At 36.3% G+C, this 24,032-nt stretch overlaps 1 protein-coding gene across 1 annotated transcript in view; it reads left to right on the forward strand.

Annotated features, from left to right (window-relative positions):
- The window catches only part of PREX2 (phosphatidylinositol-3,4,5-trisphosphate dependent Rac exchange factor 2), a gene marked incomplete at its 5' end in the record, with an annotated part of 104,998 nt that overhangs the window by 5,653 nt on the left and 75,313 nt on the right, over positions 1-24,032 (forward strand). The window contains 5 exons of the mRNA XM_083361200.1: positions 17,746-17,817; positions 17,897-18,019; positions 18,723-18,827; positions 20,502-20,603; positions 22,116-22,277. Of these exons, the coding sequence (XP_083217326.1) occupies positions 17,746-17,817; positions 17,897-18,019; positions 18,723-18,827; positions 20,502-20,603; positions 22,116-22,277 (564 nt within the window). The remainder of the gene's footprint in view (positions 1-17,745; positions 17,818-17,896; positions 18,020-18,722; positions 18,828-20,501; positions 20,604-22,115; positions 22,278-24,032) is intronic.

A 24,032-nucleotide genomic window follows, 5' to 3' on the forward strand; every position in this document is an offset into this window, starting at 1 on the left:
TCCGGCCCATGGGCCGGCAGTTTGACACCCCTGCTGTAGAGGCAATATTACAGCTTGGTGGTGATGGTGGTAGTAGTATCATATTTGAATACAAAAAAGACTATGCTGTGAAGTTATTCCTAGATAAAGGTTCAACAGCTAGCTTTTTAGTAAATCTTGAAAAATCTAAATATATTTATGTCAATTGGATTTTCATGCTTACAGGGAAGAGAGAAAATAATTTGAAAGATGAATTTAGACATTTATAGGCACAGATGCATATCTAGATGCATATCTACTACTGTGTTTTCCCGAAAATAAGACCTATCTTGAAAATAAGCCCTAGGTTGATTTTTACGTTTGTGTCTAATATAAGCCCTACCCCCAAAATAAGCCCTAGTTAAGACCCCGCCTATTCTGTCCCACCGTCTGGTTGTACGAGGTGAGGTGAGGCACATGCATAAAAATCAAGCTAGGGCAGGGGTGGGGGTGGAGCTGCCCCATGCGCCCCGCACCCATTTACCTCATGGCCCTTGCATTCAGGCCTCCCATGCCCCAACAGCTGCCTCGGCTTGTGGCAGCAGCACCACCAGCAGCAGCCTTATCTAGCAGGCCCTTGCATGGCCGCTGCTCCACTATTTCTGGTTGCTGGCGACTATTCATGGCGTCCAGCTGCGAGCAGCCACGAGTATCTTCAGAAGAAGTCAGCCAGCGGCACAGCAGGTGTCAGGGCATGGGAGACCTGGCTGCAGCAGTCCTGAGGTAAGCAGGTAAGATATCCCCCTGAAAATAAGACCTAGTGCCTCTTTTGGAGGAAAAAAAAATTATAAGACCAGGTTTTGTTTTTGGGGAAACATGGTGCCTTTTACAAAGAAATATAGAAGAAATATGAGTTAAATATTAAAATATCACAGAAGCAAAATTCATGTTAACATGGTTATGACAGAAATATTGGGAAAATGCTGAAAGACCTGACAGGATTTTGGTTAATTGTTTAAAGCAAAATAGAGGTAGGGCAATAATTCCAATTATTAGAGGCGAAAGAGATAAAATATATAAAACTTCAAGGGATATAATTTTTAAAATTCTATTCAGAACTATTTAACAAACCAGAGAATATATCAGATGAGGATATAGAGACCTTTCTAAGTAATATAAACCTACAGCACATAGATAATACACAAAAACAAGTTTTATTTGCCTCCCCATTTGAGGAAGAGATTAAACAAAAAAACCCTTTAAAGATGGCTAGTGATAAAACACCAGAACTGGATGGGTTCACATATAGAGTGACATAAAACATTTAGAGCAGAGGTCCCCAATCTTTAGGGCACCAGGGACCAGTTCTGTGGAGAAAGGTTTTCCATGGACCAGAGAGTGCATGGTTTTGTGGGCTGCCTGCATCCCACAGATGGGGCTTTGCTTGTTTGTGTTGACTGGTTGCTGGCATGCCATGGCCCGGTACTGGTTCACGGCCCGGGGGTTAGGGACCCCTGATTTAGAGTACATAAACTCTTGTCAATTATATGAAGAGATATTTGATAATGGCATTTTATCAGTGGCATTTAGTCCAGCTTATATTACAGTTACACCAAAAGCAGGTAAAGATCACACCCAGTGTTCTAATTATCATCCATTAATCATTCAATGATTAATGTTGATACAAAGATCTGAACAGCAAGTGTTATTGTTCATTATTAAGAAAAAAATCAAGCAGGTTTTATAGAAAATAAGCAGAAGACAATATTAGGTTAGTTGTAATTCTAATAGGCTTGAATAAAAATGAAGACCATTTTGTAATTTATCATTAGATGCTGAAAAGGCTTTTGACATATAGATAATGTATGCTGTATTAAATAGATTTGGATTTTCTTTGAAATTCATAAAATGGATCAAGCTATTGTAGAGTCACCCACATCTGAAATAAATGGTTAATGTTATTTTCTGCTACTTTTCTACTATTCAAACTGCCGGCCTGTGGGCTGGACGTGTCACGAGGAAACCGTGCCCACCCCATTGCCAGCAATGGGGGAAAAGTTCCGATACGTCACGCGATGTCACATGTAAAAGTATAAAATAATTTGACTGCCCATTTGCTACTTTAGGTTTGTGATGTGTGAATATAGCATAATTCTAGAGTAGGTTAAAGGAGATTAGCATGTCACAGAAACATCCAGGCAGAGCTGAAGAAGCTTCTTGGATGAGAAGTGAAACGTCTTCAAAGAATACCAGTAATAAGAAAGTCCAGTTGCCTCGTGTAAAATCACCTTTGGGGTCCCTCTGATTGCTTTATCTTTTCACACATGCAATCTGATTTCATTGTCACAAGGGTTGTGACGTGGACAGAAAAGGGATGCAGATGAGCAGACTTTTTCCCACTGCATCTGTGCTGGTTTTTAGGGACTTTTTTCTCCCCAAACAGTACCAAACCTGAAAATCTGTTTGTTGGGCTTCCTGCCAGGATAGATGCTTCCTGTTAAATTGCATACCATCTAGTGCTGATTAAATATTTATGCAGGAGTATTGGCAAATTGGGCCAAAATAGTCTTGTGAATGCAGTTAGTGGATCCTAAGTAGCTAATGGTCAAAAAGACTTCAGCCACCTACAAGTTTATGTGAGCCCCATAAACATTTATACTAAATTAAATGAAAAAAAGCATATTGCTTTCTGTCGGTACCATTTGCATCATTCATATTTTCTGCCCTGTATATTTCTTTGAAAGGTGGATATCAATCAAATGAATAAAATGTCCTAGGGCAGGCAAGATAAGTTTTCAATCATTCTTTGAGCTTCCCAGATTATTTTATTGCCTCCATTTATGATTCATATTAAAAACTGTTCCTCTGAAATACTGTCCACTGGTCTTGGAATCTTTTGCAAAATTATACTAAAATAAATATATGTGGTTCTCATTGTTGATTATTATCTTGCCACAGGAAGTATCTGTCAAAATGTGGCAACCCCATATACAAAGGAAGTGAAGAAAAAGGGCTGATGAATTGTCCCAATTTGTTTCCCTCTCTTTGCACCAAATATCATGAGACAGGAGGAAAACCGCTACCAGTCACTGTCTTTAATGTGGGATGGTGTGAAGATTAAGGGAGTTTTAAGTTTTTGAAAACTTCAAAGTATGTAGATAAAAAGAGGCATAGGAGATTTTACATTTCTAATTTTAAATGCCTTATTTTAGGATTTCATCGCAGTGTTTCCTTGCAGTCTGTAGTCTGACATTTAGAAGCTTTGACTTGCCAGTTCAAAACAAATCATTACTTCTTCAGCTCCAGTAGCCCATTCCAGCTTGTTCAACCAAAAATTCTGTTCCTCTTTCCCTGAGCTGCAGGCATAAATAGTTGTGTCAAGCCCTTATCAGCAGAATATGAGCCAAAAAGATTTGCAATGCATTTCGTTAATTAAGCCTATTGACAAGAAGGTAAGGGGTTAATATAAGAATCTTGGAAGTTGGATAAGCCAATACAGGTAGTCCTTGACTTTCGACTACAACTGAGCTCCAAATTTCTGTTGCTAAGTGTGACATTGATTAAGTGAATTTTGCCCCATGTTATGTGACTTTCCTGTCACACTTGTTAAGTGAATCACTGCACTTGTTAAATTAGTGAGTCCAATTTCCCCATTGCCTTTGCTTGTCAGAAGGTCGCAAAAGTTGATCACATGACCCTGGGACACTGCAACCGTCATAAATATGAGTCAGTTGACAAGTATCTGAATGTTGATCATGTGACCCTGGGGATGCTGCAATGGTCATGTGAAAAACGTTTATAAGACATTTTTTCAGTGCAATTGTAATTTCGAATGGTCACTAAATGATCTGTTGTAAGTCGAGGACTACCTGTACTCTAACATTCATTTATTAGTGAATTCATTCAGGTAGAATATCTAAGAGTGACTTGAACTTTTTTCCCAGAATGCAAAATCAAAGGACCAATTTTTTTTTCTCAGATAAGAGTGATATTGAAATATAGGGTTTTTTAACAGTATTAAATATTTTAGTTTAATTTAGATTAGTTTGTAATATTTATGTCATTATTTTTGATATCTCAATAAGAGATTGTTATTTCTGGTAATGTTCAAAAGCTTTTTTTAAAAAAAATTGCAATGTTTAATTGTTCAGGGAGTGATGAAGTGAATTTGGGAAAGGGAAAGGAGAATTATATAAGTATGTTGATAGATATCATAGTTACATTTTACTACACTTTAATAAAAATTATTGGAAAAAAGACTGATAATTAAGATTTGCATATATTTGTGCTCTTTTCCTAACCAGAAAGTCAGCCCCAGAGATCAGAAGAGAAATTTGCAGCAAATCTTGGGTGATTTAAAAACTTGCATTTCCCCCCTTTATTTGTTTAAAACATAAACCCATCTAGCAGTAGTTTGTTTGCTTTATGTTTCTCAAATGCTGCCAAGATGTTGAGCTTCTGTCTTTGTGTACTTGTATATTGTTGCCAGCCAGGTGCTGCTATAGTTCATGTAGCAGTAGGATGATTCTGCAGCTTGTTGACCTCTGCTTCAGTTTGAGGAAACTTCTGCCTTCTGTGGGATTTTCCACATGTGGCTGAATGTTAGGAAAGTTAGAGCAGAAGGCTGGAACTTCCATGGCTATTTGGCATGTTCAGTAGAAAGAGCCCAACATGACAATGGAGAGTGTCTAGGAGAGTGCTGAGTTAATGTTTTCTGCAGGAGAGCAACTTTGGTTGCCTCCTTTAGGTTTCAACTTTCATCCTTTCTAGACAATAGAATAAGAGAGGTTGAGCCCATTAAGGAAAGAGTGACTTGCACACAATGCACTGTCTTTTCCCTTCCTGGCCTGAAAGATAGGCGTTGGCTTTTACTGTACCAAATGAGGCAGTTGTCTGGTTTCCTGGCACCATTTATGTCCTCTTTTTTTTTTTTTTACTTTCAGCATACTGGACAAGGAATCCAATTTGTGCAAACTGGCCAAGGAACTATAACAGGAACAAGATCAGCTCTCCAAAATGTATCTCATGGTATAATGGACAAAAGAGGATAGGTGGAAACCTGTCCTTCCCTATTTCACTCTTGGACTTTACTCCAGGAGTGTCAAACTGACGGCCCACGGGCTGGATGCATCATAGCGAAACCGCGCCCACCCCATTGCCGGCAATGGCAAAAAAGTCATGATACGTCGCAACACATCACGTGACATTAAGTATCAGCACCACCTGTGTTCTTTATCAAATTAGAATTAGTTGTTCTACTCCGAATGCACATAGGAGGCCTTCACCAAGCCCATGATTAAAAATAGCTTGGCAAATAGACTAGTAGGTGAATAATGAAGTCCAGACTGAAGGGCTGGTTCCAAGAAAATAAATAATGATTTCCATTGTTTTACACTGGGAAAAATACTTTAGGTTGCATAAGGGCAAGTTGACCTATGAGAACTTTGCTCATCGATAGATTTGGAAAGTAGATGGTATTGTAACTGATTTCCAAACTCAGATTCAGGAGATAATTTTGCAAGTAGTCAGTGACAAGCCTCTCCATTAACATCTTCATCAACGATTTGGACGAAGGGATAAATGGGGAACTCATCAAATTTGCAGACGACACCAAGCTGGCAGGAACAGCCAACACTCCAGAAGACAGACTTAAGATACAGGAGGATCTGGACAGACTTGAACACTGGGCACTATCTAACAAAATGAAATTCAATGGTGAAAAAAGTAAGGTTCTACATTTAGGCAAGAAAAACCAAATATACAGGTATAGTACAGGGGGTACCTTGCTCAATAGTAGTAACTGTGAGAGGGATCTCGGAGTCCTAGTGGACAATCACTTAAATATGAGCCAACAGTGTGCTGCAGCTGCCAAAAAAGCCAACACAGTGCTAGGCTGCATTAACAGAGGAATAGAATCAAGATCATGTGAAGTATTAACACCACTTTAAAATGCCCTGGTAAGGCCACACTTGGAATACTGCATCCAGTTTTGGTCGCCACGATGTAAAAAAGATGTTGAGACTCTAGAAAGAGTACAGAGAAGAGCAACAAAGATGATTAGGGGACTGGAGACTAAAACATATAAGGAACGGCTGCTGGAATTGGGTATGTCTAGTTTAATGAAGACAAGGACGAGGGGGCTGTCACAAAGAGGAGGGACTCGAGCTATTCTCCAAAGCGCCCAAAGGCAGGACAAGAAGCAATGGATGGAAACTAATCAAGGAGAGAAGCAACCTAGAACTAAGGAGAAACTTCCTGATAGTTAGAACAATTAACCAGTGGAACAACCTGCTTCCAGAAGCTGTGAATGCTCCAACACTGGAAGTTTTTAAGAAGAGGCTGGACAGCCATTTGTCTGAAGTGGTATAGGGTTTCCTGCCTGAGCAGGAGGTTGGACTAGATGACCTCCAAGGTCCCTTCTAACTTTATTATTATTATTATTATTATTATTATTATTATTATTATTATTATTATTATTATTATTATTATTATTATTATTATCAGCTGCCTGCAATTAGTGCAGGTTCGCATCCCACCAGGCTCAAGGTTGACTCAGCCTTCCATCCTTCCGAGGTAGGTAAAATGAGGACCCAGATTGTTGGGGGCAATTAAGCTGACTTTGTAATAATGCCGCTGGGGGTGTGTGTGAAAGCCCTAATAAGCAGGCATATACATAGAATGAAGGCTACTGCTAAGCTTGTAAGCCGCCCTGAGTCTTTGGAGAAGGGCGGGATATAAATGGAATTTTAAAAAAATAAAAAATAAAAAAAATTAGAAAGTCTCCACTTTAATGTAGATGGGCATATACTATGTAAGAGATAGACTATTCAATACAACTCTTAATAACAGTGTTAGGATCAGTAATGAAATCCACAAATAATAGCAAACCAGAGACAAGATGCATTGTTCTGTGACAGTATAAGGATTGATCTGTAAAACAAATGTATTGTGTTGATGAGGTTATTCTGAAAAATAGATGTTTTGAGAGACAGTTATCAAAAGAATAATAAATAACACCTTTCTAAACAGAAGCCTTTTCCCCTTTGCAACATGAGTTATTAACGACATATAGGTTTCCAAATAACACGGAAATGGAGGACCAAATTTGTTATGTTAATACAATGTATTTTTTAATCTATCAAGACTTTTTCCTAATTTTAGTCAGAACATAACCTGGAATTAAATTTACATTTTATATATATTATTTATCTGAATATGTGTTCCATATCAATTTTCTATAAACATTGTTTGTATGGTAATTTATGACTGCATAATAGTTTTCAAAACTTCATCGTGTTTTGTGAATGTTTTAAATGGAGAGGAAGAACTTCAGATGGATGTGCTACTTGATAAGGTTGTGTGATTTCCTTTTCCTTTGCTTCATAACATGCCATTTGTACGGCAGATGCATCTTGTAAATATAACGGAAGTTGAAGCACAATGACCATAGAAAGTCAAAATCTCTTCCATTTGCTTCTAGTTTGTACTGTTCTTAATTTGTCTATTGTGTTTGTGTGGGAAAAATATGAATGAATATTTGGTGACTCAGAATTAAGTATCAGCACCACCTGTGTTCTTTATCAAATTAGAATTAGTTGTTTTTCTTCCTTAAAGTAAAATTAAATGGATTTTATGCAAAAGAAAGTCCTTTTATTTTGAACTTTGGGCTGTAGTTCAACTAGAAATGAACATTAGACTGAGCCAATAACAGGCTCTGATAATAATTTTGCATATTTCCAGATGGCATCTTATCTATCTGTCTGTCTTTCTCACACACACACACACACACACATATATATATATATATATATATATATATATATATATATATATATATATATATATATATGTGTGTGTGTGTGTGTGTGTGTGTGTGTGTGTGTGTGTGTGTGTGTGTGTGTGTAAATGTATGTATTTTTCCAGTGAGACAAGTGTACATGTCTATGTTTTTTTAAAAAGTGTTTACAGTGTTTACAGGTAGTCCTCACCTACCATTAATTTAATGGCTGTTCAAAGTTGCAACAGTGCTGAATGAGTGGTACTTATGATCAATTCGTGAAGTTCCAGTTGGTGCACCACCCTGTGATCATATGATACCAGTCTGGGTGTTTGGAAGTCGCCTTACACTTTTGACATTGCAGCAATTATGTGATCTCCATTTGTGACATTACCTGCTGGCTTCCCACAATTAAGGTGAATGAGGGAGTCAGGACTGAGTCATAAGTTGTTCAGGTAAGTCTCTCTCACCCAACAGTAGCCATCGTAGGTCCCAAATCAATCTTTTGTGCAGCTACATATGCACCCTTCTCCACCTGGCAGCAGCCATCTCCAGACCCCAAATTGCTTGGGTGTGCCACTTACCTCCCTGCTGGCTGCTTGTGAACCACCTGGGACTTGCAAATTTCTGCCAGCTTCCACACTGACTCTTGTGTAGGATGCCATCAGGAATTGTGAGGTGGTCCTTGCTTAATAACCCTTGATTCTTGTTAACAATGGCAATAGGGATTGCCAGGACAGCCATTGGTAAGTGATGTGATCATGTGACATTGCACTTTATGACTGCTTCACTTAGCAACAGATATTCCAGTTACTGTTATTAAGTGAGGATTACCTGTACAAATACCCAACACTAAAAACTTACATAATACTGCACTTGAGATTTAAATTATTATAATAGTCTTGATACAGTAAAAGAAATTATAGTTTGATACATTAGAATGAGTTAATGTATTTTCAGGCCATAGAAAATTTATTGACTAAATTACTGTGAAATGGATTAGTGGATTAAGAAATTAACTAGAAAGGATGTAACTTTTAAGTAGCGCTCAGGATGTAATGCAAGGCCTATTGTTATTATTTGCATTCTACAGATTCATTGAGATAAATTTCTAATTGTAAGAGAGGACAATCTCTCTTAAAATGTTGAAAAAGCTGTATCTGTTTCCAGCCTTATGCAACTGCTAAGTGTTGCTGCCTTCTAGCCATGTCAGCCTGGGGCTGCTGTAATGATTTCAAAAGAGATGCTTAAAATAGTTTAGGGTGATGGAAACATAAACATAGATGTTTCCAAATGTTTATGATGTTGTTGTTTTATGTTATATTTTCCAAAACTTTCATGTTTTTATTTGAAACATACAAATAGATTTTCCAGTGCCCAAGAATGCGCATTATGAGTATTATAAAGGTAACTGCTGTTCAGTTTAAAAAGCACAATGTAGCTGACACTGGGCAAGCAGATTTTCTTTTTTGCTGCAGTACAATTTTTTCTAAATTCATGCAACTGATTAAATGCAGCATTCTTTTTAAAAACTTATAACAACCGATTTATTTCACTGGTCAAAGAACAATTATATCAAATGTAGGATCCAGTATCACGTACAGTTTTTGAACCATGTTTTGAATTACCATTCTTTATTAATTTCTCAGCATAGATGGTTTCTTGAGATACAATGATACAGTGAGGATCATAGTAAAGATTTGATAAAATCTGAATATTTTTGTTGATATTAATTTATGTGATTTGTTTTGGAGTGAAGATAAAGTATCCAGAATAAACATGTAAAATGAGCCATATAACAGACTGAGTGGTGAATAATACAGCTTTCAGTTAGACATTTTCAGCGTCTGATATGCAGATGAGTTTAAACAATTTTCTAATTACAAATGCATATTTCTTCATCTGCCCATGCACTAATAATTGAACATTTCTAATATAACTATATTTCTTTTTAAAATAAAGTTCAACTAAACAAGTTGTAAGAGAAAACCATCTATATTACAATATGTATTAGAATCCTCTGTAAATTGTGCAATTTTTCATTCAGATTGTTATTTAAGAAAGGGATATATTTTGCTTCACTGTATCATTGCTAATAGAAATCTTTATGTCAGATACGTGTATTTTAAATGTTTGCTTGTTTTCCAAGTAATTAATCTGTGTAAAAATTAAATTCCAGGAAAAATTACTGTTATTCATTATTCAGAATACCAAATAATAGAGTGCATTTCCCACTTTTCTTGTTTGTGGAGGGAATGATTGACTTAGCAGCATTTCACAAATCTCTTACGTTTTTATGCCTGTTAAATTATTTTATGATAATAAAATTGCATAAGAAAGATGCATATTATCACGATGGTGCCTGTTTATAAAAGCATGTTGCTTAGGTTTAAAATAGGAGTGCATTGGTAAATAATAACTAAATCTGTGAGGTATTTCAGCTTTCCTTTCTTGGGGATAAGAAAAGTAATGCTGTTAGTCACTAACGGGTTATTGAAGCTACATTAGTGTATAAACTCTTTAATATCAAATTGTTTCCTTATAGCAGTTTGTATATTGGGAGATTTAACAGAATAACACAAGTTGGAAAGGACCTTGGAGGTCGTCTAACCACCTGCTCAAGCAGGAAACCCTATATCATTTCAGACAAATGGTTGTCCAATCTCTTCTTAAAAATATCCAGTTTTACAGCACCCACAGCTTCTGGAGGCAAGTTGTTCCACTGATTGACTGTTCTGTCTCCTTAGTTCTAGGTTGCTTCTCTCCTTGATTAGTTTCCATTCATTGCTTCTTGTCCTGCCGTCAGGTGCTTTGGAGAATAGCTTGACTCCCTCTTCTTTGTGGCAACCCCTTATTGCAGGGGTGTCAAACTCGCAATGTCACGTGTCACGACATATCGTGCTTTTTTCCCATTGCCGGCAATGGGGTGGGCATGGTTTTGGCATGATGCATTCGGCCTGTGGGCTGGCAGCTTGACGCCCCTGCTTTATTGGAATATTGCTATCATGTCACCCCTAATCTTTCTTTTCATTGAACTAGACATACCCAATTGTTGCAATCATTCATCATATGTTTTAGCTTTAAGTTCCCTAATCATTTTTGTTGCTCTTCTCTATACTCTCTTTCTAGAGTCTCAACATATTTGCTATGTCGTGGTGACCAAAACTGAATGCAGTATTCCAATATTTTGTGGTCTACATCCTTGTCACTGCGTTATTATGTCTTTGTTGAAAAAAGAACTTGATGGCACTAGAAGGCAGCAAAAATTAGTTTTCTATACAGTATCACTTTGCTGCTGTCTAGTGGTGATACAGATTTTTCCCCCAACTCAGCCTGGTAAGTCTAATAGCGGCTAGTGTTTGGACAGCTGTTACAGCTTGATTTAAGAGATAATGGCTGCTTCTCATCACTGACTACTGGACAGAGAAGAGAAGAACAGTTTTTATCCAAGTTAAACAAGTACCATACAGCTGCCTTGTTCCCAATAATAGCACAACTTTGAGAATTGATTTATCATTGAAAGAAGAATTTCAATCTGTATCTCTATTTTAGTGTAATGTAAGAAGCAGAGCATGCTGCTGTTTGAATACTTTAGCACAAGAATGTGGAGACTACCCTTTGGCAGCATTTTATCATTGGTTGGAAGTGAAGTCTAAAACATAAAGTCCTGGAAAAAAGCAACCATTGATGTGTGAATGAATGAATAAGTAAGAACAGGAGCTCAAATTGCAATTTTAGGCCATTACACAACATATGAAAGTGAACTGAATAAAGTAGATTTTTTGATTTACATTATCAGGCCATAGACTCATTTGCTGTATTAAAGCTTAGAGTTATATCAATATATCTACGTCAACAATCCTATTTTCCCATCTTAGCCAGTGGATCAGTGAAGATACTGTTTGCTGATTTACTATGTCTAAATTATAGCAACGATTACATTTCATTATGACTAAACAAATCAACTTCAGAATTAGTTTATAATACATTAAAGTTAAAATTATGTATCAGAAATCCAGGCTAAGACTCTAGAAAGATGATTTCTGAAGAAAATGTGAGAAGTTTACATAAAATCTGGTTTTCAGGGAGGCCCTGGAAAAATCCCAAATGCCAAAATTAAAATTTCAGCAGAGCTACCAGATCTGGGTTACAGAACTTCAGATAATCAATAGATGTCAGGAAAGAGAAACAGAACTCTCAATTTGTTGCCATCTAATTTTGTTTTATGGTTCTAAATTCTAGTAACCCTCAAATTCTTCAAATTTAAGAAAAGTTTTTGATTGCTTGAAATGTGTGAAACCTTCTTTACCTTACTTTCAGTAATACATTTGCTAGTTAAAGTCTTGTTGTGGTCCCTGATTTAACTCTTTGATATGACAGGGCCTCAGGGGCAGTCCCAATGGAACTTTGGTGCATATAATTATAAGCAATAGTATACTGTTATATTCAAACAGGTTCAGATTTTAGGTCTTCTGAGTACATTATAATGGTACTAAAATTGGATGGGAATAACCAGAAACCTACTAATAAAAAATAAAACTGAAATAAAATGGAAGAAGTCAAGAGTTGTACTAAATAGAAGGTGATTTGAAATATTTCAAGGTTCAATTATAGTCCAGTAAGCATAATTAGCAAAATAAAGAGCTTTAGTCATGACTATTATTTATTTTTGAATAAATAGATGCACACTATGACTGGAGAAGAACAGAGCCACATACATACAAGGGGTATGAAGGCTGAGTGATAGGGGGAGTCCCATTTATATATACAATGAGGGAGGAAATCCTGCTATTTCTTCTAAATTTGTGTGGAAAAAAAATTCTACTTTTACTCCAAGCCTGTTGCACAGTGATACAAAGGATTTTTCCTTGAATTGTCTTCAATAATGCCTTGACATAATTAAAGTTACTCAGTGCATTTCAGATATGTGATCCTTTTTCAAGGATTCCAGCCCTTTCTCTATTCCAAAAGCATAGATGTTTTTTTAAGGATAGGCCATTTTCATTTCCCCCTTTGTTATGTTTTTATAATAACCTTTCTGCTCATGTAGCAAATATTACTTTCCTTTCTCAAAAATTTATTCTTAACTTCATTCTTAAAATTTATTTGTTAATATCTCTACTATCTATCTATCTATCTATCTATCTATCTATCTATCTATCTATCTATCTATAATCTATTAGCTATTCAGTGTAAGTTATTTACATATTAAATATAGCAGACCTCATGTTTTATATAATAATGAGTAGCTGCAAGAGTCAGTACTGTAGGTTAATTGGAAGAGATGAATATGTCTTTTTTCTGGTCACTCATTTTTGTGTTCAATCCACTCTCAGTGAGTTACTCTTGTCAATTGTAGAGGAAGACCTCGCTTAATGACTGCCCTGTTTAGTAACCATTCAAACTTTCAACTGAAAAAGTAACTTTATGTCCAGTCCTCATATTTATGGCCATTGGAGCATCCCTAGTCATGTGATCAACATTTGGGCATTTTGCAACTGACATACATTTATGACCATCACAGCATCCCACAGTCATATGATCACCATTATCAAGCTTCATAACCAGTATCCAGGCTACTTGAGGGACTGCCCCATCCCACTGGGATTGACCCGCCCCACCCCTGCTTGCAAAGGAGGAATATTTATTTATTTATTTATTATTTATTTATTAGTTTTTATAAACCGCCCTTCTCCCGAGGGACTCGGGGCGGTGTAAAGAGGAAGGAAGGTATACAGATGAACAATAAAAATAATAAAAACAATAGTGAAAACAAACTGGGACCCCAATTAACGCTATCATGCCAGGCCGGACTGCTGGAACAGGAAAGTTTTTAAGTCGCGTCGGAAGGTACGGAGGTCGGGGGCCATCCGGATTTCGGTTGGTAAGCTGTTCCAGAGGGCTGGCGCACCCACTGAGAATGCCCTCCCCCTGGGGGCCACCAGCCGACATTCCTTGAGCGGTGGCACCCTGAGGAGGCCCTCTCTGTGGGAGCGCACAGGACGGTGGGGTGCTGACATTGGCAGAAGGTGCTCCCGTAGGTAGTCCGGACCCATGCCATGTAGGGCTTTGTATGTCATTGTTAGCACCTTGAACTTCACACGGAAGGCAACCGGAAGCCAGTGCAGCGCACAGAGGAGAGGTGTATTGTATTCTGGCTGGTGGTATCCAGGAGAAGAGACTTCTTGGCCATTGCTATTGCCCTTTGAAACATCTTCCCCCGCTCCCTTGGCTCAGAGCCTCCAGCAACCTCTGTACATTTCTCCATATCTCCTCTCCCTGACACCCCTGGGCCCAGCTCTTTGTCATCCAAACTAGTGTCCAGAGAAAGGTCCAGGGAAACCATCACAGTTCAATATTGGAAAGGTACATTTATATCAGATTTGCGGTACTAATTTGTTAATATATGCTTGCCAAAAATTGTTCAATTAGATTTTTTTAAAAAATAATGACAAAGCTCTTCTCAGCATTTAGGCTGAATGTATTGTTTATGATATGATTTTCCAGGCTTTTTCCTGACTCCCTTTTAAAAAAATCAGGTTATATCAGTTTATTAACAGAGTTAAAAATTTACATTATTAAGTATTATAATTTTAGAAATTGGTCAAGAAAATAGCATTTTCAGAATTTTAAGATGGCTATTAGTGTGCTTGATTTGTGTCCTACTGGTGATATTTATATTGTTGAAGAATTCAGAGAAAATATAAGCAATCATTTTGCTAAAACCTAATGAGCTTTGAAGTTAATCTAATTACTGATTACTGAGAAGTGAACACTGCAGAAATTTATTATAGTTAAAGTGATAGGTTCTAATGTCAACATTTATTTAATGTAATTTTTTTTTAAAAAAAATTTTTGAATGAATTTTGGGAAATGGAATGTATCAATAAAGTTAGCAATAATTTTAAACGTTTGAAGAAAAAAAATGTTGATTGTTGCTGATGAAAAATTGATTGAAAAATAGCAGGGACCAATGACTTCAATCTACAATTGCTTGTAGACACATGCAAAGCTTTTATTTATTTATTAAATTTATATGTCAACCATCTTTCTGTCCAAATTACTTTTGATTATTCCCAAGAGTTGTTTCACTGTAGTTGAAAGCTGACTCCACATCTATACATGCATGTGCTAATTGGATGTTTTTGTGCTGATGTAAGTGCAAAAATCTCTAGTCTCGGCAAATTGGGATGACAACTTCTGAAGACAGAATAGACAATGCTGACTTAACAAAACAATAATCCGATGGTATAAGGAAATATTCTATATCTCTAAGGAAATATTTTAGTAGACTTGGCTATTTGCTATTTATGATTTCCAAAATTTTTTGGAAAAATACACCTTTTTCCTAACTGTTTTGCCAACTTATCCATTAATACAACACTAGATGTAATGCAAGAAACACAGGAAATATATTCTCAGATAATTCAATTGCTAAACATAGTTTTTGTGAGGAAAGAATCTGTAGTAAGCTGTTTGGTGTTAGGCTTCAATAAAATAGATATACAGTTTCCTAGTAATATATTTTTGGTCAGATTAAATATTCCTTCAAATTTTGTCTCTCTTGCTTTGATTCCATATGTGACTTTCTTATTCTTACTTACTTTTTTTAATAGTTGGTGATTGGAGATACGTTTAATTGTCAAAAATCATGTGTTGTATGTTCAGGTAGTTCTCTGGAAAGAAGCTTAGCTTTTCAAAAACAATACATAAGTCCAGATAGTTTGTGGCCATTTAAGTTTGTTGCATATTGTAGAAAGAAAAGAAATCTCCACCCTATTCTGTTACAGCATTAATTCTATTCTTTTTTTAAAAAAATCATAAAACTATGTTTGCTTGCTTTTTGCGTATACCACAAAAATAACACTCCAGTCCAATCCCCTAATCATTTTAGTTGCTCTTCTCTGTATTCTTTCTAGAGTCTCAACATCTTTTTTACATTGTGGTGATCAGAGCTGGATGCAGTATTCCAAGAGTGGTCTTACCAAGGCATTATAAAGTGGTATTAACACTTCATGTGATCTTGATACTATCCCCCGTTAATGCAGCCTAAGACTGCATTGGCTTTTTTTGGTATCTGCAACATACTGCCGGTTCATATTGGTTAGTTATAGACTATTAGTTATAAACTAACACCTATCTGAACCTGACTGATCAGGGACAATCAGGTGCTTATAAACAATGGGAGATCAACAGGAAATACTAGGACTGTTCATCAATCATGGTTTTCTCCTCAGATACAGAAACAAAAATCCATGTCAAGTTAATAACAGTTTGTTTAGTGACTTGTTCAGAGTTACAATGACACTGAAAAAAGTAAGATGACTGTGTGAAAACAGTTATAAGTCACTTTTTTCAGTGCTGTTATAACTTTGAACGGTCACTAAAGAACTGTTTTTCACACTTATGGCCATTGCAGCATCCCTATGGTCACGTGATCAAAATGTACATAGTTGGCAACTGGCTCATATTTATGATGGTTGCAATGTCCTAGAGTCATGTGATCTTCTGACGAGCAAAGTCAATGGGGAAGCCAGGTTCACTTCACAACCATGTTACTAACTTAACAACTGGAGTGATTCACTTAACAACTGTGGCAAGAAAGGTCATAAAATGGGCAAAACTCACTTAAGTATTATCTTGTTTAGCAACAATTCATTTGTGGATTCAGTTGTAGTTGTTAAGTTGAGGACTACCTATATTGTTACACACTCTGTTATATCACCTATAGTATCTGGCATTCCTAATTTCTATTATCAGAAATTGTAGCCATCTTTTTAATAAAAAAAATGACAATCTTCCTTTCTTCCAAACACAACCACTAGACCTGAGGGGCTCATCTTCCAGCGTCATATCGTTTTGCCTTTTGGTACTGTCCATAGGGTTTTCATGGCAAAGATACTGGAGTGGGTTGCCATTTCCTTCTCCAGTGGATCACGTTTTGTCAGAACTCTCTGCTATGACCTTTCCATCTTGGGTGGCCCTGCACGGCATAGCTCATAGCTTCATTGAATTACGCAAGCCCCTTTGCCACGACAAGGCAGTAATCCATGAAGGGGTTCCTAAGGGTATATATGCATTATTTGTGGTTTCTTTTATTTTGCTTTTTCCATGTTGTGCTTAATATATTAGAAAATAAAAACTCAGCAGCTGTGCAATGAATTAGAACTGGATTCGTGGCGATTGAATGCCATCCCGAGCTGTCTTCAGTAATAACTTTAGGTATTTACAAGTAATTTTTTTTTGTTTGAAGTTGTATTATTTATTTCTTCTTTTCAAACTACAATAAAATACCATCTACATTCAGTGATTTTATAGACCAGGGATGATACTTATACTTATCTGACCTAAGTATTCTGAAATTATGTGAAATCACAAAATCTCTTCCATGAGATTTCTTAATAATTTGAGAGCTCATGATTTTGTGAGTCTGAGATCTTTGCTAATTTTTTTTTTGTGTGTGTGTGTATATATATATATACACATACACACACACACAACATAGATTGTGACTAAAAGATGCTGAATGTTAACTCTTTTTCATTCATGTCAAAATTTATCACTGTAGCTGTTCTGGGCTACTTGTCTGACTTTTTAGGTAAAGGTAAAAGTTCCTCCGCTCATGCGTGCTAGTCATTTCTGACTCTAGGGGCCGGTGCTTATCTCCGTTTCAAAGCCGAAGAGCCAGTGCTTGTCCGAGGATGTCTCCATGGTCATGTGGCTGGCATGACTAGACGTAAAAGGCGCACGGAACGCTGTTACCTTCCCACCATAGTGGTCCCTATTTTTCTACTTGCATTTTTATGTGCTTTCGAACTGCTAGGTTGGCCAAAGCTGGGACGAGTAACAGGCGCTCACTCTGTTACGCGGCACTCGGGATTCAACCCGCCAAACTGCTGAACTTCTGATTGACAAGCTCAGCGTCCTAACCCACTGAGCCACCGCGTCCCTTTTGTCTGACTTTTTAGTGCCTTACTAATATCTTTATTTTTATTTTTCCCTTTATCCAGGCATTCCTTCACAGAATAATGCAGTGTGCTATTACTAAGATTGATAAAAATGTAACAGAGGAAGCAGTTAAGGTTAGTTCTTATTTGTTTTCACTTCCTTTTTATTGTTTCTCAAATGGATTTATTTACACTCTGGGTTTCTTGCTTACAGACATTGTTCTCAAATATTGAAGATATTCTAGAAGTTCACAAAAACTTCCTATCTAGGATTGAAGAATGTCTGCATCCCGAACCTAATTCGCAACAAGAAGTGGGATCCTGCTTTCTCCACTTTGTATGTCAAATCCAGTAATATAAGCTTTATGTAATTGATTATATTCTTTTCTCCAGTGCTGTTTTTTTTAAAAAAAAAATACTGGCAGGGTAGTTCATGTATAATCCAATTAGAGGACAAAATGATCTTGATTGCATAATTTATGAGATCTTTTAAGGACGCTTGGAAGCTGAATTTTCAGCTTATTCAGTGGAATGAGTAGGTATTATCATGATTTTTCATGAATCTGGCCTAACATATTGGAACAATAATCACTTTTTTACATTTGTCTTGAATAACTTTCCCCTCCAGTAATATGCAGATAACAGGTTTTTCTTTTACTAGAACACATTGGATATATAAGTGAACAGCAGTACGTTCACTGACAATAAAATGCACAGTTCTGTAAAGTTACACAAGATATTCTTGGACTATAGGTACCATATGGGAGCCTGATCTTAACCATGAGAAGATACAAACACTTTCTTGAACCTAAGTATAAAACTAAAATAAAAAAAATGAAGACAGGACTTTTTTTTAATAAACTGATTTGTACTGATTTTTTTATAAATTGATTTGTCAATGTTTAAATATTTGTTGTAAACCAATTGTGTTTTATATTTGTTCACAGATACTGTATTTGTTCATATTTTTATTTACACTATTCCTTTAAAAATCTGTTAAAATATGACCAAAATAACTAATTTAAAAACTCTTTATTCAGAGAGACAGATTTCGTATCTATGATGAATACTGCAGCAATCATGAAAAAGCACAAAAGCTTTTGCTTGAACTTAACAAAATAAAAACAGTGCGGACATTTTTACTGGTAAATAAACGCTTTTTTGTATTCTATATGTTCTGGTTTGTGCGGTAATTTGATTGCCATTCACTTCTATGTTTGGTGTAGTGGTTTAATACATTGGGCTGGAAACCAGGATACTATGATTTCTAGTCCCACTTTAGGCATAAAGTCAGCTGTGGGACCTTGGGCCTACCACTTTTCTCAACCCTTTCTCAGGAAGGATGGAAAGGCAAATCATTTCTGAAATCTTGCCAAGCAGTTTCCAGGAGTTAGCAATGACTCAAAGGTCTGCACATGTGTGTTTGTGTGGGTGTGGACGTACATACACACCAACACACACATTTCCAAGTGACATGTAAGCTTTTGAAAGCTAAATAAATAAACAGTCTGCTGGATAAGAATAAGTGGCCACTTTATTTATTATCCTACTTCCCGGAACTTATAGCTATTGAAATGTTGTTAACTTTTAAATTAATCCGCAGTTAGCATTATAAATAGAAATGAAGTGAACTGTTTTCAGGTAGTGCAAGTTTGTCCTCTGCTCAGTACATTATTTTCCTATTTCTGCCCTGCAACAGGTATTACCCTAAAGCTTAATGAGGATGTTACATATAAACCATGTGGCTAATAGTTATTAATAAAATGGCTTAGATCAATAAAATGGCATATGATTACCTGATCTTATAATTGTGAATCCTATAAATTTATTATGTGCTAAGAGATGCATTGTCCATTGTTCTGAATTTGAGTTTATAATCTTGAATTTGTGTCAGCGCTGAACAGTACTTTATTTCTGGCTTAAAAGCAAAGGATGACTAGGTCAGAACTGTACCATAATATATATAAAATTATGCAAAGTTTTGCTCTGCAATGAATTAAAATTAAACAACATACTGGTTACATCATATTATCAAGTGTAAATTGTTTCTTCCCAGGTACAATGTTAAGGTCTTCTCTATTTCATTTGATCTCTTTCTGTGAAAGTGTGTCCAATCATACTTGGCCAATAAAGAAATTCTATTCTATTCTATTCTATTCTATTCTATTCTATTCTATTCTATTCTATTCTATTCTATTCTATTCTATTCTATTCTATTCTATTCTATTCTATTCTATTCTATTCTACTCTACTCTACTCTACTCTACTCTACTCTACTCTACTCTACTCTACTCTACTCTATTCTATTCTAGTCTAGTCTAGTCTAGTCTAGTCTAGTCTAGTCTATCCTATCCTATCCTATCCTATCCTATCCTATCCTATCCTATCCTATCCTATCCTATCCTATTCTATTCTCCTCAGTATGTCCACACAAAAAGCTAGCAATTATATCTTTGATTCAAAAATTATCTCTAGGTGATATATATAGTTAAAACAGACTACCATCCGCAATTGCCTCTTTCTTTGTATGGTTGCGCTGAAATGAACAATTCTCAGAAACATCTTCAACACATTTTCCCACAAGTGTGTAGTAAAGTCTACTTTGAAGTAGCTATGTCTAGTCGATTTAGCAAAACAACATGTACTGTAATATGCCTAGCTGCAGCTGGCTAATACGTAAAACGAAGTGAGCAACAGTCCTGAGCATTAAAGCCACTTCAAAATTGAGGAACCAAACAAGTCCAGGAATATAGCATTATAAAAAAATTACTAAAAGATAAATTTTAGTTTAAATACATATGATTTAATTCCTTTCTTAGAACTGCATGTTGTTAGGAGGACGGAAGAGTACAGATGTACCTTTAGAAGGTTATTTGGTAACACCAATCCAGAGAATATGCAAGTATCCTCTTTTTTTGAAGGTATGTATTTTTGTTTGAAGAAGTGTGAAAATATGTTCTTCTCAAGTTATTATACTTTACATGAAAATTGTTTTATTTTCTGAATTCTGTTTGCCATTTGCAAATAAAAATCTGTTTGCCCAAACAAATGAGATTATTGTTTTTAAAGAATATAATAATACCCATTATGCAAAGAAACAAAAGATGGAACCTAGTATGCCAACACTATTGAGATCCTTGCTGTGAAATAAAGATCCCTGGACAGAGATTTTTGAAAAAAATACAACCGTTGGCTATTGCTAGGAAGAAACTTGTTTGTGCCTATAAGTTTTCTTATTTCGACAGGAAAAAATAGCTGGAAGCTGTTTTGGGATTTGTTTAGGGGAACACACTCCTACTTACTCCTTTCTTGTGTAAACATGCCGTTAGAGTCATATTGCCTATGTCAACGCTGTTAACAACAAATGTTATTGCTTGACAAGAGATGAAGAAGTAGCCATTTCATATGTTAAACTTGTGTACTGCTTTAAGAGATTGAGTTTAAGGTTGGGAGGGGGGACGAGTAGGATTGCACCTTCAAGGCCATCTTTAACTAAAGAAGATAAGACCTTGGCGGGTTTTCTAACAGAAGGGAAACTGATTCTTTAAATTAACTGGAGAATATGATTAATGACAAAATTAGAAAGGTGGAGAATTGTGTTTTAATATATTGTGCAAGGGGCGGAGATTTCAGATTCCAGCTTCCTTCAAGCAAGCATTTGCTGGTGTATTAGGCTATTAAAGGACTTTTAAGGTAAACAATGCCTCAGAGTCACTTGAAAAGCCCATACATCGGAAACTTGACATCCTACAGTTATCCAGCTGTGAGGTGATCAGGGGATGAGTGGTGCTGTATAGTGCCTCCAAGTCCAGAATGGGTCATAGCGATGTACAAGAAGTAATTATACAAAGGCTTTCTTGGTCTTGCTGAAGTAGAAGCTGTGAGTCTAGGAAAAGAGTCAGTTCCATATGGGGAAATACAAATTATTTGTTTGTTTGAACAGTTTATATAGTAGTCCATTTCACCAAACAAGCAACCCTGAGAGGTGCATATCAATTGGAATCCTGTCCAGAAGTATGAAATGCAATAGAATGGAAAAATGGAATTCTGTCCACAAGTAGGGATGGAGCATTTCTGGAGTCATTATACTTTTATATAGTAGCCCACAGCAGATCTTCTAATGCCACTTTTACCACTGAATAATTTTGAATAAATTTCTGGTTGGCTATTTGCCAATGCAGTAAGAAGATAAATTGTATGTAGGCACAAATGCCCATATTCAATGTGTGGCTTCTGCTGATATAAAATATTAGAATACTTTAATATTTTATTATAGCTGTTGCAAAAATAGTGAAAATATGAATCCAAATAAAACAGGATTCAAATATGAGCAAGCGTCTTAAAGACTGGAATTGGAAACTATGCATTTAATGAAAATGGATAATAATGTAAAATCAATAAGAATTGATTTTATTACTCTTTTTTAAACATAGGAATTGTTAAAGCGCACTCCCAAAAAGCACAGTGACTACTCTACTTTAATGGAAGCTCTCCAAACAATGAAGGCTGTTTGTTCCAACATAAATGAAGCCAAGAGACAGATGGAAAAATTAGAGGTTTTAGAGGAATGGCAATCTCACATTGAAGGATGGGAGGTAATTTCATAAAATGTATTATTTTAGCAAATGTGGAAAAAATAACTCTGTATATATATAGTCCTATATTTAGTATATATATATATATAGTATATATATATATATATATATATATATATATATATATATATATATATATATATATATATATATATGTGTGTGTAAATTACTAACAAAGAATTAAAGGGAAACTGAAATGCATTTCTGAGTTTCCCTTTAATTCTTTGTTAGTAATTTACACAAATATAAGAATTGTCCGGTGTGACTACTGCCTGTTCGATAGCCTTCAAGATAGGCTGAAAACAGGAAATAAAGATTTGCCCCATGTTTGGGGCCTAGCAAGGTAATCTAAAGAGTTAACATTTGAAACATATATATATATATATATATATATATATATATATATATATATATATATATATATATATATATATATATATATATATATAGTATATATTTAGTATATATATTTAGTATATATATAGTCCTATATTTAGTATATATAGTCCTATATTTTGCACAGGACATTATCATACAGAATTCACAATTAGAATAAACCATTGTTATTTGTTTTATTGATTAGATTATTTGAGACACTCGATCAATCCACATCTGGATTATTAATATCAGAAATTTAAAGTAAGGAGTTTTTGGTGCCAAGCCTCCAGGAATTTCCTAGCTTGGTATAGATGCTCACAATTTTCTAGTTGAAAGTATGATTAACATATAATCAACATTCAGAAGAGACAATGAAAAAGCTAAAAAGGAAACATTTGATCCTGTTGGACCTGAGGAAGTGGACAGGGTCCTCAACGCTATCAGTGCAACCACCTGCCAATTAGATCTTGGTTGGTGAAAGCCTCCAGGATGGTGACTAGCAAGAGAGTTCAGGCAGTGATAAATTCTTCACTGCAGGAGGGGACATTTGCGGGGCACTGGTTTGTCCCCTCCTCAAAAAACCATTGCTTAATCTCACCTATCTGCACAATATTCATCCAGTTTCCCATCTCTTTTTAGGGAAGGTGGTTGCTTGCCAACTTCAGAGGATCCTGAATGAAACAGATTATATGGGTCCCTTTTAGTCAGGATTCTTGACCTATCAGCAGCCTTCGATACCATCGACCATAGTATCCTATGGATTCTGGGCTGGGTAGCATAGTCTTGCATGGTCGGCTTCTTTCTCCAAGGCTGGTCCCAATCAATGTTGATAGGAGTGAAAGACTGGGTTGTATGCCAGCTGTAACCTTTCCTGGATCAGTAGTCCCCATGCTCAGTCATTCAAGTTATCTCATGTTTGGACTATTACAATGTGGTCTATATGGGACTGTCCTTGAAGAGCATTCAGAAGCTTCAACTGGTGAAGGGTGCAGCACTGAAGGCAGTCTTTGGGGCCCCTGAGTGGCCCACATTATACAGCTGTTCTTACTTATTCACTGGCTGCTGGTTTACTTCCAGGTGAAATTGAAAGTATTGGTCATTACCTATGAAACTCTGCATGGCATTGGCCCAAGTTACTTGAGGAACTATCTCACCCTAATGGGACTGGCCTGACCCACCCATGCCAGCAGAGGAGGCATTCTGTAGATCCCATCAGTAAAGGAAGTTCAGCTAGCGGGGTCAAAAGAAGAGCCTTTTCTGCCCTGGCTCTGGCCCTTTGGAACCTCTTGCCCCTGAGGTGAGATTGGGTCCCCCTCCTGATCTTCCACAAGAGCCTGAAAACCTGGCTCTACCCTGGGGATAGTTGATTGGCTAATG

The sequence above is a fragment of the Vipera ursinii genome, assembly GCF_947247035.1.
Source record: "Vipera ursinii genome assembly, chromosome: 3".
In the NCBI taxonomy this organism is placed as follows: domain Eukaryota; kingdom Metazoa; phylum Chordata; class Lepidosauria; order Squamata; family Viperidae; genus Vipera; species Vipera ursinii.